Source organism: Manis pentadactyla, chromosome 8, assembly GCF_030020395.1.
Source record: "Manis pentadactyla isolate mManPen7 chromosome 8, mManPen7.hap1, whole genome shotgun sequence".
In the NCBI taxonomy this organism is placed as follows: Eukaryota; Metazoa; Chordata; class Mammalia; order Pholidota; family Manidae; genus Manis; species Manis pentadactyla.
The window spans coordinates 135,258,940-135,276,883 of record NC_080026.1 but is presented as its reverse complement, the minus strand read 5'-3'; the positions used below and the strand labels follow the sequence as shown (position 1 = coordinate 135,276,883).

General features: G+C 46.6%; 1 protein-coding gene across 1 annotated transcript in view; it reads left to right on the top strand.

Moving 5' to 3' along the window:
• The window catches only part of C8H10orf90 (chromosome 8 C10orf90 homolog), a 216,830-nt gene that overhangs the window by 131,352 nt on the left and 67,534 nt on the right, over positions 1 to 17,944 (top strand). The window contains exon 3 of the mRNA XM_036898997.2: positions 16,053 to 16,147. Coding sequence (XP_036754892.2) covers positions 16,053 to 16,147 — 95 coding nt within the window. The remainder of the gene's footprint in view (positions 1 to 16,052; positions 16,148 to 17,944) is intronic.

Below are 17,944 nucleotides of genomic sequence, written 5' to 3'. Positions count from 1 at the left end.
TTTCTTCTAAGGCTTTATAGTTTTAATTTCAGGGTATATCTGTGATTCATCTCAAGTTAATTTTTGTGAATTGTATGAGGTAAAGGTTGAGATGCCCCTTTTATTTTCTTTGCTGAATATCTACTTGTTCCATCACTATTACTGGGATAAATTAATTAATCAGGATGAAGTGATCCTGTGTATATAATGTTAGATTCTCTTTACTAATTTTTTTGAGGATTTTTTGTGTGTCGGGTTTTCGCAGTGCTGACACTGTTGGCAGTTGGGCTGCTGGCTGACTGTCTGTTGAGGGGCTGTCCTGTGTGTGTGAGGAAGTTCGGCAGCTTCCTGGCCTCTGCCCAGTCCTTGCCAGCAACCCTCCCCTCTCCCCCTCCCCCCATCAACTGTAACCACCTCAAGTGTCTCTAGATATTGCCAAATGTCCCTTGGGAGGCAAAATGACCCCCATTCAAGAACCAGTGGTGTATGTTCATGGGGGATATTGCCCTGTAATTTTCTTTCTTTCTTTTTTTCTGTAATGTTCTTGTCAGGCATTGCTGTCGGACTCTGCTAGACATCTCTGACTTCTCAAGAGTTTTATAGTATTGGCATCATTTTTTCCCTAGCATTTGTCATTTCCATATATGTCCGCCGGCTGCCTGAGCTAAGGATTGGTTTTCTTCCATTTCATTCTTTGCTTGACCTTTCATTTTCTTGTCTCCAGGGAAATTACTGGGACTGGAGTTTTTTTGAGAAAGTTTTAGATAATGAGTTAATACCCTTTATAACTATAGGACTATTAACATATTTTGTTTTCTGTTGGTCAATTTTGGTAAGTCGTATTTTTTTAAAGCAATTTGTACATTTGTTTTCTGTTGTTTTATTCACATAAAATTTATTTATAGTTTTTCCATGTCATCTTTTTCATGTCTGTAAGCTCCATAGTAATAACACCCTTTTCATTCCTGACAGTGGCTATTTGTATGTGTTTTTAATTTTTTCCTTGATTGATTTTGTTGATTTTTTTTTTCCCTTCAAAAAACTCACTTTCAGTTTGTTCATTTTTTCTTTTTGATTTCTGTTGTTTCATTGATTTCCGCTCTTATTTTGACTTACTTTTTGTCATCCATGTGAATGCGTGTACCTATAATTTATTTATTTTCATTGCTGGATAGCTAAACTCTCACTGCTGGATAATTGAACTAAATTCTCCAGTCCAAGAACATTTTGACTGTTTCTAGTATTTTTGCCATTGAAAACAATAATGCTACAGACACTCTTGTCTATCCTTGTGCAGATGAATGGGGTTTTTAAAATGATATTTCATTTTAAAATATTTTAGATATTTAAAATATTACATGGTATGTCATTTATTCTAAGATTTTTAAAAAACTTTTTAATATATCTGAAATCAGAATGTGTATTTAAATGAATGGGGTCTTAGAGTTTCTTTCTTGGTGATACATAAAATAATGGTACATCTTATAATGAACGGAGTGTTAGACTTTGGTGAAATACTGTAAATGAGAGCAAACTGATCGCCCTCTCCTCTCCCAGGTTACTTGCCACAGTGGTTGTGTCAGATTATGCTCACCACCAGCCATGTACAAGGGTTCTATTACCTCACATCATCACCAGTATTTAGTATTGTTGATTTTTTTTTTTGTCAATTGAGTAGATATGAAATGGCCTCTTCTTGTGATTTTATTTTGATTTGTCTATTTACTGATGAGGTTGAATATCTTTTGTGTTGCTTAGTGACCATTTTTTTTCTGAGAAATGCCTCTTCTGTCTCTACCTGTTTTTTCACTGGGTTGCAAGTCTTTCACAGATTAATTTACAGGAGTTTTGTTGTCAGTTTTGACACTAACCATTTCTTTGTTACATGAGTTACAGATATCTTTTTCTACTTTGTAACTTGTCTTCTCTCTTTATCACATATATTAATGGTCATTCTTAAATTCAAAATGCTTAAATTTATCAAACTTTTATTTTGTGGTGTTTCCTTTGGAAACATTTTTAAGATATCCTTTCCTGTGCAAGATCGTAAAAATATTAACTACTTCCTCTTGTAACAGTCTTCAAGTTTTACCTTTCATACTTTAGCTCTTAGATTATCTAGAGTTGATTTGTGGGTTATGATACAGGTAGGGAACTGTTGTTAGTTTTTAAAATAATGACAACTAATTGTCCCAAATAAAGAGAATCATTTATTATATTTTGTTTTTAGCTATCCTACCTTGTTATTTTCCACATTAACCTATATATGAAGGTCTCTTTTTGGGCTCCTTATTCTTTTCCTCTAGTTTGTTTTTGTTTATTCCTATAGTAATATACTGCCTTTACCTCTTTAAAGAAGATTGTGATATCTGATAGGGCAAATTCCTCTGTCCTGACTATCTGTGTGTCTGTCTTTCTCCAAATGGCAGCCTTGTTGATATTCTTGTCTATCCAGGTGTGACATACCCCGCCCCCTCCCGCCATCCCTTCCCCCACACACAGGGGACACTGTCATCTGGGCATCTCAGAGAATCCCACAGTAAGCTGGGAATCAACAGCTGGGTTAAGCTGAAAGCCCCTCCCTCCCCAGGTGGTAGGAATGTCCATTTAGAAGGACTTGAGAGTCTAACCCGTGGGATGAGGTTGAAATTGCTGAACCCATGCTGCAGATGAGGAAACCAAGGGAAGGTAAGCAACGTGTGCCTCATGGTGCGTCTGGCCTCGAGGGCAGGTCAGTCGTGTGTTCCCACTGCAGGGTCGCCGAGGGCTTCCTGCAGTCCCACAGCGTCACTTGCTCGGCTGGGTTTTGCCCCCAGGGTTCAGAAGCGTCCTTGAGGCAGTTTCACTCCTCATTCAGTTCCAGCTTTGGCCCCACCAGCCCTACAGGACCTGTTTGTCAAGAGCTGCTCTGCTTGGTTTTCCTCTCAAGCATCCTTTTCATTGACATCTTTATCCTATATTTGGTTTTGATTATCTATTATTATGTCTCTACGACTCCTCAGGCTGGTGACATGTATCATCCCTCTCCGTGCTCGGACACAGGGAAGGGCTCTGTCTTCTCACATTCCCGAGACGGACGGGACCCCCAGCTGTGGGCTTCTCGGGCGACTCTCCTCCGTGGCTCTGCGCAAGTGCAGAGGAAGGCGAGGCCATGCTGGGGGTTGGCAGGAGAGCTGTAATTACCGAAGTTAATGCTTCGTCTCTCTCTAAAGTTCAAGTTCATTAGTGAAACTTTATCTTGTCATTCTAGTTTCCGATGAGCTGGTAATTATTTTGTAATCAAGAGTCAAAATGTTAAATTATAATAATAACTAGAATCATTAACTTTGCTAGAATATTAAGCTGCATATAAGCTCCACCAGGGCAGAGATTTTCTATTTTGCTCAGTGCTGTGACTTCAGGGTCTATACCCAAGCCAGGCCTGTGGTTGATGCTATATAATATTTGCTGGTTAAATAAAGAGATAAATTTTACCGGGACTTCCTATGTGCCAAGCTGCATGCTAAGGGTTTCAGTTTGTCTTCTCTTTTAGCTCTCATTACAATGCAATGAAACAGATACCATGATCCCTGTTTTGCTGATGGGGCAACTGCGGCATACGTCTCAGTCACAAACTTTATAAGTGGCCTGGCTCAGTTACAGCCCTAGTCTGTGGGATGCCGAAGACCATTTTCTTAGCCTCCTCACAGAAATGCTGTTACCTCTGAAGCTATGCTGGTAGGAGATGCTGCCTTACAGGGTTCTGAGAATCGGTGTTTCTCCTTGTACTTATGGCCAGGAGATAGGAGGAGAAATGAGAGAAATCTTTTTCCTAAAGTTGCTATAAAAAGACAAATAACCCAATTTAAAAAGGACCAAAGGATCTGAATAGATGTTTCTTCAAAGAAGACACACTAATAGCCGATAATTACATGAGAAGATGCAAGACGTTTTGGTCATGAGGGAAATGCCAATCAAAACCACAATGAGACACCACTTCAAACCCACTAAGATGACTGGAATCAGAAAGACAGATAGTAACAAGTGTTGGCAAAAATGAGGACAATTGCTAGTAGGAACGCACAGTGTTGAAGTCACACTTTGGAAAACAGTTTGACATTTCCTCAGCAAGTTCATCTCAGAGCTACCAACGTGACCAGCAGTCACGCTCCTGCACACGGGCCCCCGAGAAGAGCCTACCTCCACGTAAACCTTGTACCTGGATGTTCATAGTAGCTTTATTCATTATAACCCAAAGTGGAAACGACCCAAACGCACATGTACTGAAGAGATACACAGTGTGTGTTGTACCCACACAATGGACTGTTTATTATTCAGCCATAGAAAGGAATGAAATCTTGACACATACTACCCCGTGGGAGAAACTTGAAACCATGGTGCTCAGTGGAAGAAGCCAAACACAAAAGGCCATGTAGTGTGTGATTCCATGTACATGAAATGCCCAGAACAAGCAAACCCAGACTGGTGAGGGGGTGGCAGGGAGGAATGGGCTTTTCGGGGAGAATCAAAAATGGTTCTCCACTTTTGGGGATGATGGTGTGTTCTGGAATTAGATAGTGGTGATACTTGCCAAGCTTAGTGAATATATGAAAACGACTGAATTATATCCCCGGAAGGGTAAACTTCATGGTACATAAGTTATATCTCAACATAGCTGTTACTTTATTTTTTTAAAAGCAAAGGCACAGAGAGGAGCTCAGTCCAGTTAGAAGGGGTGGGTTAGAAGATACCTCGCCTGGGAGCCAAAGATCTGGAGTCTTTCCCACTTGACTGAGGGCTCCTACTCTGCCACTTCCTAGCTGGGAGCCTCTCCGGCAGGCCCTGCCCCTCTCCCCGTCTCTATTTCCTATTTCTGTAAAGTGACAGGTGTGGACAAGCCATTATTTATGGCCGCCTTCAATTCTTAGGCACCTGCACATTTATGCAGTGTCCCTGGCGACCGCCTGATTTGATGTCTGTCACGGCAGGAAGGACTAGTTGAGGACATGGGGCACTAGGATCTTTGCTCCATTAAAAAACAACTATGTCAGAACCAGAAAACCAAAACAACCCGAAACAAACAACACATCAGGTGAGACAAGAGCAACCTTGTTCAAAGTGTCCAGCACAGCTGATAGCTGTTGGAGAGTTCTGGAAAGAGGCCAGGTAGGGGTACAGGATGATGGCAGTAGTGTGTGTGAGCATCTCGGAACCTGTGTTTTTCCTGGAATGCTGAGCTGTTGGAGCTGGCCCAGCAGCAGGGGCTGTCTCCCCTGACCCCGGCTGGGCCGTGTGTGGCTAAAGGCTGTTACAGTGAGAGATTTACGACTGAGAGCTTTGAGACACTGCACCGACCTCGTTTGGCCAGCTCGTGGCGGAGCCTGTAATCCCCTCTGCAGGCTCCTGCTCCAGGCTCCAAACAGGCTCTGGCCAGGGCAGCTGAACAGATGAGAAACAAGAGGCCACACAGACCCACAAGCAGGAGTCACGATGCTCCTAGCAAAGGAGAGGCGATGCATGCTGACATCTAATGGAAATATTTTTATGCCTTGTTTACATAATGACCCCTGAGCTGACAGGTTCTCTTGGTGGCACTGGAGTGTCTCTGCAGCTGGACCGGATGCTGCTCCAGGTTCTCTTTAGGATGTTTCAAAGATGTCCCATTTTTCTTCCTTGTGAGCTAAAAGCAAACAGTCCCTCCTTGCTCGTCCTGAGGAAAGCCGCCCAGGCAGTGAGTCAGGCGAGTGGGGTCCTGTTGCAGCCTGGGCCTCATCTAGGAGGAAGCTGGTGGGCGGGGGGTGGTCTTCATGGTCACCGCTGTCCATAGCAGGGGCTAGGTTCCTGCCACCCACCTGCAGAGGCAGAAAAGGTCATCTCTGAAATCCAGGCTCTCCACAGCTTTCAGTACCAGGTAGCGGGGCTTCTTGTTCAGTGAGCGGGCCATTGCCTGAAGAGGAGAGCACGGACCGGTGCGGATGGTGCCGTTTCCCACTTAGGGGAAGAAGCCAGGGAAATGGACTTGCCGCTTACCACACACCCCTCCTCAAATGCCCCCAACACCTCACGGCCCAGCCGGTTCAGGACAAGACCCCATGGCAGAGCTGCGTGGCGTCCCGGAGGTCAAGCAGGCCCCTGCACGCTCCTGGGTTCCCGGTGGGGAAGCTGAGTACAGGGGTCAGGCCCATCTGCTCACGGTCGCAGCTGTGTGGCCAGATGGGATCTGAGCCCGGTGTCCTTGCTGCTTGTCTGGGCCCTTCCTGCTGTATCACGCCAGGTCCCTTTCAAGGCCCAAAGAAAGGAGGAAGCCCTCTCCTCTTCCAGCCTCTCCCGTTGCTCTTTCTTGCTGCCCAAGTGCAGGCCCTCTGCCCAGGTGAGGCTGCACAATCCCAGGACCCAGCAGAACCGATGCCCCCCACACCCAGGCCCTGGTGTCCTCTGAGCTGGGCTGCTTCCCAGCTCACAGGGTCTTTTAAGCGAGGAGGTGCCTGTTCTCCCTTTCACGTTGACACCTACACTGAAGGCATTTGGATTGCATGACAGAGACCATCTGTGTTTAACTGCTTACCTCTGTCAAGCTTAAAAGAAGACCCACTCCCTCTACAAAGTGAAGAAGGGTAACTTTTTAAAGAGGCTTTGAAGGTGACCACTAGAGCTATCTATCTATCTCTTCGCCCTAGAGTCCTCAAAAAGGGACTCTAGTGTTTGCTAAGAAAATATTAGGTTATAATACCAATACAGGACACAGAAAGGAAGGCAGAAGACAACTCATAGGAAGAATTGAAACCAGGGACTTAAAGTGACATTTGGGCACCCATATTCACAGCAGCATTATTTGCAATAGCCAGAAGGTGCAAGAAACCCAAATGTCCATGAACAGGTGAATGGATAAATAAATGTGGTACATCCATACAATGGAATAGTATTCAGCCATAAAAAGGAAGGAAATTCTGACACATGAGACAACATAGATGAACCTTGAAGATAGTATGCTAAGTGAAAGGAGCCAGTCACAAAAGGACAAGTGCTGTGTGATTCTACTTACATGAGATCCCTAAAGTAGTCCAACTCATAGAGACAGAAGTAGAATGGCGGGTGCCAGGGGCCGACGAAGGGGGAATAGGGAACTATTGTTCAATGGGCACAATAACCACTGTTTGGGAAGATGAAAAAGTTCTGGAGATGGAGGGTGGTGACGGTGGCACAATAATGTGAATGTACGTAAGGCCACTGAACTGGATACTTAAAAACAGTAAAGATGGTTAATTTTATGTTATGTATATTTTACCATAATTAAGGAAAAAAAGACAGCCCATAAGAGGAAACGATCAGACCCACATTGCATTGAAAAAGATCTCATTATATGTCTCATTCCTGAATTAAGCTACTTCAAAGATGGAGACTCCTGTGCCCTGTTCATTTTTGTTATCCCAGCACCTAACTTGGGTCCTCAAAAACATTAATTCTCAATAAACGTTTGCTGAACTGAGGCGGTGGTGCAGTCACACTGAAGCTGTGTACACGAGCAGGTTATCATGGTTAACAGCATGCTGCTACATACGCATGGGCACATTTGGTTGCATATCCCTCGTACCATGGTGTTACCCCATCCTCCAGGGGAGACCCTCACTCCAGCCACCTGCAAGGGGAGCCACTCCTGGACACCAAGGGCAAGAGGCAGGATGCCTCAGATTCCAGGAGTCTCAGAAATCAACTAGAGCCTAGGTAGCCACAGAACCGTGAACAGGCTTTTAAATCATCTCTATTACCATAGAGATTACACCATAATTTTCTGAGAGAGATGTAAATTAGTTGTAAAACTGTGGCAATAATGCATTACATTTTCTCTAGGACTGACTGTATGACAGGCACTGTGCTGAACCCACAGAAACCTCTGTTTACCTCATTTCATAGTTCCCAGCCCTACAGCGCTGATGCAGTGTGCCTTTGACCTAAGAGCAGGGGCTTGGGGGTCATGTGACTTGTCTGAGGTTATAGTGTTAGGAAGTGGTGGTGCCAGGCACCTGGTCCTGGGGGTGAAACTCAGACCGCTCCATCAGCTTTCTCATGTTTCAAACGACATGCAGATGCAGTCCCATTGCTGCCTTTTCTGTGTGTGCAGTGATGATTAATACTGCAAACTCTCATCTTGAGGTCTGCTGCATATGTGTTCCTTGGCAGGTGACTTAAATGGGACTCTGCTTCCTCCTCTGTAAATGAGGGTAATAATTGCCCTCCTCATAAAGCCATTTTGAGGGTTAAAGGAGGTAACACCGTATCCAGCATCCTTCTTGCAATGAACTGCAATCAATTTTAGCCATTATGATGTAATAGTGACATTGGCCAGACTCAAACCACCTTGGGATTAGTCAGTGAAATTTACATTGGTCTGGTGTTTATGAAACAGCTTACAAAGGTGCTGTCTGTTTATATAATGCCATACTAGCCATGCCTTTGCCCAGGGGATAAAACCACTTTCCTTATGAAATGGTATATTTCCTTTGAAAGGTAACGAGTTATACAGTTTATGCCCCCTCCGGCCGTGGCTGTTGCAAACTCACCCTTTGTGATTCATCTGATCAGTGTAATCTTTAGCCCAAACTTTATGGTTCAATGATTTCTCCAGCTCATTACTTGCTTTTTTTAAGTCATAGTTTTACCAGTTTTTATCTGTGTTGTTAATTATAAGCTATCTCAAACGTTGGGTATAAATTATTATAAAACAATGTTCATTATAATCTAATGTCAGAGGTGTTTGATTAAATCCTATGAAAACCAACAGTTCTTATAACAGCTTGCATGGTAAACAGATTGTGGTATTGCCCAATTTTCTAGATAAACTGGTTTGCAAAAGTTGGTAACAATACATTAGAAGTAGGTTAAACAAGATTGTGATGTTACCTGAATGTATTTTAATATTTGGAGACAGCATCATCAAAATACCTTCAGGTGAAAAATAAAGTACAGAGAAGCTGAGGAGAAAGAGAAGAAACTTGTATTTGACCGTAGGCAGGAAATAAAGTACTTGCTTGTCTCACATCTTACAGGGCTCTGCAGAAAACTTTTAAATAATGGTCATGCAAACATTTTTTTAGTTGTCAAAGAAGCCTCAGATGTAAACATCAAAGCCACGATGGCTGTTCATGCCAATGAGAAATGGCACCGAGTTGAACTCTGTGCCCCCAACTCTGGCGGTCGCGTAAACATTCCGGCGACTTCATCACAGGTAGTGCACTTGGAGGTTCTTAAGTTCAAGGGAAAGTCAGAGCTCCACTCACTCCAAGAGTAGTGACAGATGTCAGCTGTGGTCATGTTTCCTTCCCTTAGCCGAACACACCCTTGTCACTAAGAGACTTTTGAAACAGAGTAAAATGTCTTTGAAGCACCAGTGGAATATGACTAAACTCTCTGAATAAGGTATGTGTTCTGGTTTTTTCCCTACAGGTCGAACTGTTATCAAAATGTAAAATAATTTGTGTATTTGGTCAACATTCAGTGAGCGTCTGCAGTTGGCCAGACACTGTGTTAGGCACGAGAGGAAGTAAAATAGGCCGTTCTCTGAAGACCCCTGTCAACTTGGAGAGAGAGACTCAGGAACAGATAATGACAGACGGTGTAGTAGGGATGTATGGAGGTAACAGCCTGCCGGGGAGCAGTTGAGGGCTGAATTGTGCTCCCCAAAAAGATCAGTGCAAGTCCTGACCCCGGATACTTGTGAATGTGACCTGGCTTGGAGATACAGTCTTTGCAGATGTGATCAAGATGAGGTCAGACTAGATTAAGGTGAGCCTTAGATCCAGTGGCTGGTGTCCTTGTAAAGAGAACGAGCTTTGGGGTCACAGGGCAGATGGCCAGGTGAAGACGGAGGCGGAGATCAGGGGCTCTAAGGATTGCAAGCAACCGCCAGAGAGGAGTGAGAGGCGAGAAGGATTCTTTGCGGGGTCCTTAGAGAAAGCGGGGCGCTGCCAACAACTTCATTTCAGATTTCTGGCCTCCAGCACAGAAGAGAATAAATTCCTGCTGTTTCAAGCCATTTTGTTTGTGGTCATTGGGGACAGCGGCCCTAGGCAATGAGTACAGGCACCAGCTGGAGGGCGTGTGGGGCAGGGGTGGACCAAGATGCCCTTTCAACAGGAGGTGACCTCGAGCTGTATGGAGGGGGATGAGTCAGCCCAGTTGAAAATTGGGAAGGTCAGAGTCACGGGGAATGAAGCCGGCCATATCTGGGCAGTGGAAGGAGGCTGATTTTAAGGACTCCTGTCCCGGACCCTGGGTGCCCCAGGAGCCCCCGCACACGAGCTCGGAGTTTTCTGTGTATGTTTCCCAGGCCCTTTCTGGGGAGGAAATGTATCCCTGTCACTTGAGTTTTCAAAAAAGCACATGACCCCAAGATCGCACCCTGGCCGTGTCAAGGGGATTTGTGGGAACCCGACAGGAGACGAGGCTGGTGGGGTCAGCAGCTTGATTGTGACCTTGCGGAGACCAGGCAGCCCAGGGAAGATGGAGGGGCTGGGAGGCAGCAGGGCCCTTTTCGTAAAACAGGCCTTGGCTCTCAGCTGGACATTGGGGTGCGGAGGGGTCCTCTCATTTCCCATCATGGGTGCTGGGGGACAGTGGCCACTCGACAAGCTAATGGAGACAGAGTGGGAGGTGGAGAGGGAGAAGTGGGGGAGCAGCGGGGCTTGAGGGGGGTTGGCCAGTTCTCTCTCCAAACAGCCAAGTTTGCAGCGACTTGGACGCAGCTGGCTCTAAGGGCCGGCGCGCACAGGCGGGATCTGGGCCCTTCCTTGGCGCTGGTTTGTAAAGGGGGCAGAGGCCACTGCGCGTCTGACATCTGGTAGGAGGGCTTACGGGAGAACTGGGGGGCGTCAAGGAGAGAACTCCCAAAAGGAGCTGCGGGGGGGGAACGTGGGCCGAAAACTATGTCATTCAGGAAGTCAAGGATGGAAGGGGCTTCCGGAGACGCTGGGTAGTGAAGGGGTCACACCTCACAGAGACGATTCATTTAATTTAAATCTGAAAAGTGATTCTCCCTGGGATACATCTATTTTGAAATATTAAGAAAATATTGTTAAAGGCATGGTGAAAATTCAGAGAAAACCTCGACTCTTTTTAAGATTAGAAACGAGGGAAGGCACGTCCAGTCCAAGAAGTGGGAATCTGACCTACGTTCTCCGTCCCTGACGTGAATGCAGATCTGAAACAAGTATGTTTACTAGGCTAAGGGAGAGCTGGGGTGTCCCCCTCTGCGCGCGACTCGATGGACCGGTTCCTTGGGCCATGCATGCATGACGTGGGTTGTCTGCTGTTTTTGTAGAGGAGTGCAAGCCCCAGGGGTGCTGTGTGGGCCTGTGTGCAGTTCCTTGCCCATATCCCGCGCTTCACCCAATATGCCACCTGCTAGTCTCCAGATAGGCTGGGTTTTTCTGCCTTTGTGCTTTTCCTTGTCATTTCCACATTCCCTTTTAGCTAAGCTTGGGGTGCACCACCTTCTCCCCACCACCTTCCACCTGTGTGTAAATCCACCCTGTCCTGCAAAGGGGTTTCAGGTATCCCCCTCCCAAACCGTTCCCGGGCCCCTTGGCTGGGTAGGGGCAGAGGTAGGTAGCAAAGCTGTGACTTCCCCTTAGCTGTGGGAGGAGAGAGCATTACCCACCTTCACCTCTCAGCCCAGGGCCTCTCACACCCTGAGGGCTACCTGAATGCCTGCCATATGGCTGAAGCACGCGTTCCTCCGGGGAGGAAATCTGGGCTCCAGACGTGCCTGCTCAGGGCCTCGTGATGTCTCCGCTCATGTTGCTCATCATGCTGTGGCCTCAGGGAAGAGACCCAAAATGGGGGGATGGCTTTGGATGAGCGGCCCCGGCTGATGCAGATAGAAGCATGTACCATCTTTCCAACCTCAGGAACGAAAACCTCTTCAGATATGCTAGTGTCTGAAGTCATTGGTAAAAACCCCGTCTGGATGCCCTAAGTGTGGTTATGTGAAAGCCATGGGTGGTTTTGAACCAAAGCATTAGGTCACTCCATCTGTGGAGGAGCTTGTCGGCCCGAGACCAGCAGTGTTCTTGCACTGAGTGTCTAGGGGCCTTGGTAAAGCGCAGATGGCCGAGCCCCACCTGTGCTCCTCATCTAGTAGGTGAAGGTCAGTCGGTGGGGCCCTGGAGCGTGCACTTCTAACATGTCCCCATGAGGCTAAGGCTGCTGGTTTGGGGCCTGCAGAGAGTCCCCATTCTCACAGCACACTGGGGCGGGATGCTGTCGGGCTTCCAAGCAGCAGAGCCTGAGGCTGGGATTGGGGGGCCTGTGGGGAGGGGCTCCATAACTGGGAATTAGGGAGGATCAGGAAGGGGAAGGAGCCAGCAGGAATGGGGTCCCAGGCACAGTCTGGCCCTTGCTGTGTGCTCTGGAGCATAAATGACAGACACGCCCTGGATTTTGTTCCCACCAGAGTTGCCGCAGGCTGTAAGCCAGCATGGAGAGAGGTGTCACCTCCCATGAGGACCATTCCTGGAAAGCAGCAAAGCTGAGAGCCACTGACAGCTACCCTCCCCGCGGCGGGGGGATGGGAGAGCCCCCTAGCAAGGGAAGGGGCAAGGCATGAACAGAGTCAGCTCCGGGCTCCCATTTCCTAGAGGGGAAACTGGAATCAAGGAGGTTACATCAACCGCACAAAGCCGCACAACTAGAATTTGGACCTGGGCTGCCCTGCCTGGCGTCATGTCCTGCCCACACACTGCCAATTTCCTTTTAACCAGGACAATTTCCTGATGCAGAGTGGAGTTAAGCCTGTGGCCCCAGGGCAGGCACCTGCCCTGTGAGAGATCAGGATAGACCAGCTCGCACCATGGAGGGGAGGAGCAGCCGACCGGCCCCCCTCTGGTCCTTGTCCCAGGGTTGGGTGCAGCCTGTCCTGGTTTCTGCCCTTTTCTGTATTGGAGACACATCCCCTCTCCTATGAAACTGATCCACCCTGGACGCTGGAAGGTGCCCGAACTCCTGTCAGTCTTGCCCTTGCTAACCTGCCCCAATGTCCGCCAGCTGTTCCTTACTCAGGGGGGCCAGTGCAGGGTCACTCGATGGCAGGGGCCTCAGTCAGCGTGATTGTCAAGCGGTCAGGCGGAAAGGGACTGGGCTGTGTCCTCATCGCATGCGCGGCCCTCCGCTAAGTCCTTGAGGGTCATCATCTCCTTATTCCCTGTAATCCCCTGAGAAGACAGGTCTTGCTTCCTCTGACACATGGGAAAATAAGACTGATGATTTAAGTAGCTTGCCCAAAATTACTTAAATTGCCCAAGTGGTTGGTAGCAGAGATGGATTTGAATCAGAGCCTTTCTTTCCCCAGTTCATGCTTTTAACCACTGGGGTAACTCACTCCCGGTGTCTTTTGGGGACATGTTAATATCAGGCATCCTCATGCTTGGCTTCAGTCAGACCTCGTTTCCACTCAAAAGCTGGCTCATGGCTCTCAGTCACAACTCACTGGCTTTATGGATTCTTGCACACATTTAAAAATTTTTCTTAATGTTGCAATTATGTGGTTCACAAGCTTTTGATTTCTTTATGTTCAATAAACAATGCATTATAAGTACTTGCCCATGTTGCTAAGAGACTGTGTTTTAAAGGTCCTACATTCCATCCAACACATCTGCCTCAGTCTCCCCACCTTGTCTGTGATGGGCACAATAGTGATCCCTGTCCTAATGCTCAGAATCTGTGGACATACTATCTTTCACGGCAAAAGGGACTTTGCAGATATGATTAAGTTAAGAACCTTGAGATGGGGAGATGATCCTGGATTATTTAGTGGGCCCAGTCTAATTGTAAGGGTCCTTAAAACAGGGAAGTAGGAGGGCAAGGGGGAAAAGGGGCAGTGAAGACAGAAGCAAAGATTGGAAGGATGTGGGGCCACAAGCCCAGGGATGCTGCCAGCCTCTAGAAGTTGGAAAAGGCATGGAAATAGTTTCTCACCTACAGTCTCCCAAAGGAGCTGAGCCCTGCTGACGCCTTGATTTGAGCCCCCTGGGACCTGAACTGGACTTCTGACCTGCAGACCTATAAGATAACACACTTGGGGGGTTTAAGCCACTATGTTTGTGGTCATTTGTTGCAGCAGCAATAGGAAACTAATGCACAGCCCCTGCTGGTCTGATGGTGGTGGTCTCCCTCCTCCCAGCTCGAGGTGATGGCACTTCCCAGTAGTTAAGTTTATTGCATTTTGTTACGTTCCGGGCATTGTGCTAAGGATGAGTTAGGTAGGTCACTTAATCTTTCCCAGGAGCTCTGTGGAGCGGGCACTATTATCTCCACTTCACAGCAGGAAGCCCAGGGATGCTGAGCGACTTGCCTGAAGCCTGACCTGCAGTTAGAGACCCTGGAAGGCTGTGGTCTGACTCCAGTGACCACCGACACCACAGGGATCCTGACCGTCTGGACCTGGGGAGGGGCTGTCTTGGGCCTTCTCATTGACAGTCATGACCAGTGCCCTTCTCAAGTGTCAGCCCCAGATCCCGCCCCTGGGGCAAGCACTTTACATAGGTTACCCTCAGTGCACCAGTGGCATGAGAGGTGTTATTCTCTGCATTTTATGGATAAAGAAACTCAGAGAGGGTAACAACTCACCCACTGCAGGCAAGCATGCAGTTGGGCTGGGCTGCAGACCTGGGCCCGCATGGCACCCAAACCTTACTGACTCTAGAGTTCTTAACTATGGTGCTGCAAGACCAGAGCCAGGACATTTCCATCTTCATCAGCTTGACTGTCAGTTCATCATGATGCATTGACTCTGCACAGAAATCCATGAGGTCTTTCAAGTCTTATATTTGTGCTTCATGGAAAGTAATCTGTGCACATCATCTTGGATGACTGTTTCTGTCACTCAATGGCGTGCATAGCTGGAGGCACAGCCCCATGTCCACGTTAGAGCCAACGGGGGCTCTGTCCTCACCTGAGGATGAGAAGAGACATCAGCAAGCTTTGGGTGGGTTAGTGGTGCCCCTTGAAATTTTCTGGAGCCATATACTGACCCCTTTACAAATAGCCACACTTGAAAATGCTATAGTGTATCATTTTCCCCATAATGCTTTAAATTATATCTACATTTTTAAATGAACCCTGCTTATGAGTTGATGAAGACCAGACTAATTTAGAGAGCTGCTTTCTTAGATGTCTTCTTTTCCAGCACCAGCACCAGCTGCTGGGGAGCCATTCTTGCAGGCTTTTGAATATCTGCATTTGGAGGCAAAACTATTACCCTGGGCTGTGGAGACCAGTCATAAAGACTCTTAGGCTCACCCCACCTTCCTGCATTTGATTTCCATTCCTGCATGAATAACAAGGTGCCCAGGCAGATGACGTATGCTCCCAGGTTACATCTAAGAGCGCTTTCCCCTTCTGTCTAGTGCTCTGTGAGGCTTTGCGGGGCAGGCTTGGTGCCATAGACCTGCCTGTTGTCAAGCCAGCTGGTGGTGGGGCCGGACGAGGACTCAGGCCCCTCAGTTCTTGGTCCACTACAGTGTGCACCTGAATGCGATGATACTCCTGGCTGTCACTGTGACACACGTTGGTGTGGAGGGCTGTCCACAGTGTCTCCTCTATCCTCACAACATCATCAAAAAATTGTCCTCAGATATTGATACTCCACAGCAGTTGCAATACCAGTGTCTGAGTCGTTTGTTGCTCCCTTGAGAACGGTTGTGCTAAGAGGATGAAAGTTGGTCTTGTATTTTAGCCCTGCTTAACTCTAGTGGTGTTGGGAAACCCATAGATGCGTTTGCTCTTCTTCTGGGTGTGCACTCGGCATGGGAAGATGTGGCACAGCTGAGAGCGTTCAATTACTACTGAGCCTGAGAAGATAAACAACATATGGGAGAAGGAAGCAAGCAGCCTAGTATACTAGATACCAATGAACTCAGCCTAAACAGAGGGTGTGGGATGAAAGGGGAAATGCATGGGGTTTTACCATGGATCAGAATTACTAGATTTACTGTTGGCCAGCATAATCTCAAATGGGTGTCACTTGATTTATAATAGAATTATATATTCCATTTTATCCTTTCCTGTACTGAACAGTAGCAATATTCTCCCCTTTTGCCTAGGATTACGGGACAGCCAGTACCATGCAAACGACCAAATTGCCTTTAAAAATCTCCATTCTGATGTTACAGAGAAGAAATCTGACTTTGCCACTGAGGTAATGTATATTACTAACTTCTAGAGTGTTAGAAAAATGCAGCCAATGATAAAAATGACCACTGGCCTACTTGTGATGTTTGCATTTTATTTTGTTTAGTCAAAACTGAATTAAGGCAGCAAAAAATCTACCCATGGATGACTGAAGTTTGTTGCATTAAAGTACGCAGTGCGTAGTCAATTATTCTTGTATCGTCTTCACCAACACTTTGTAAATTTGCAGTAGCATAGAAGAATATGGTGGTTGAATCTCAGTTTTAAACCACAATTAATCTGCTGGGGAGAGAGTAATGGCATAGCATTTCAAAGGTGGAACAGAGGTAATTTGAAATCTAACAAGCTATAACAATTGTTCATATGCAAAAAGTGCCAGTGGTCTGAAACAGGGAAGAAAATAAGAGGTCGTATTTATAAAATGAAATGTTTCTGACTCTAAAGAATAAAGAGCTCTGGCCCAGTGGCCAGTATTGCCAGGCTCATCTGATGGACTGACTCTCTCCATCCTTCCCACCATCCTGGGTGTGAGGTATTGTCATTATGCTTTTTTTCAGAGGAGGAAACTAAAGCCACGATAGCTCCAGTGATTGACTTGCCCCAAACCTTGGAGCTCGTAAGCTGATTGGCTCCAGAGCTGCTGTTTATCTTGCTCTGAGAGGCTGGCAGAGAGGAAGGCTCATTCCAGTTCACAGAACCTAAAATAGGGACTTTCCTGTCTGTAAGAACTGTCTAATTTACAAGGCATCTGCTGTCTTTCACAAAGGATATTCTGTTGCCAACATTTTGTAACTCTTAAGAGTGGAATTATACTAATCAATCTCTCATAGTAGATTAAATTAGCAAGGATATCTGTAAAAAAATAATTTCTTCCAAGAATGCTTGTCTCAGGTATTCTCCTTGGGTTTAGCTCTGCATTATATATAGCTTGACATTTCCCTCAGAGACCCCTGGCCCCAGGTCCCACACGGTAGGGAAAGGCTGCTCTCCTGGGTCCTGAGGTTTCGTCTTCCGTCTTTAAAGCCCTTTCTCTGTGGAAGCACCAAGCTCACTGGTGGAAGGTGTGAAACTGTGTGGCTATAACTAATGTGCTGCCTGGGAGCAGCAGCAGAGCCCTTTTGCAGGGAGGGAGACAAAGACGAGGACATGAGTCCTTGAGAGCCAGTGCTGGGAGGAGAGGTCCGACTCCAGGGGAGGGTGATGCTCACGTTGATCGCTGCTCTTTTCAAGGAAGATCTTTCTCACCTTTCTTCACGTTGAGCTGGCAAATTTCAGCATTTTCCTGTGGATGTTAAAATGAGCCAGTTTGGTCATGATGATATTAGACCTTTGGGGCCATGTGGCCGGGTCTCACACAGACACACAGATCTGCTCACAGTTGATCATTATCTGTGACTGAGTTAAATGGCGCCCAGAAACCACACCTTCTAAGCATCTGCTTTGGCATGGTGACTTCTAAGTTTCCCTCCTCACTTTGAGCTCTTGAGCCTGTTGCTTTGTGCTTGTTATAAGGCTTCTAAGAGATGATGAAACGCTGCAAACCAGTGCCCTTCCTTTGCAATGGCTGTAAATCTCCATCTCTCCTCCAGAGACCACACAAGATTGATCACTTTCCCTTTCAAAATTCATTGAAGCTATCGCAATGATATGCAGGCACTTCTGCAGCCAAGTGATTATTTAAAAGGAGTGAAATATGGAACGGAGTTTTCTTCTTTAAAAAAACACTGTTTAAATTTTCCTGTTAACAAAAGTAATTCCATATACACCCTTAGGAAAATACAGAAATATATAAATAAGGAAATGT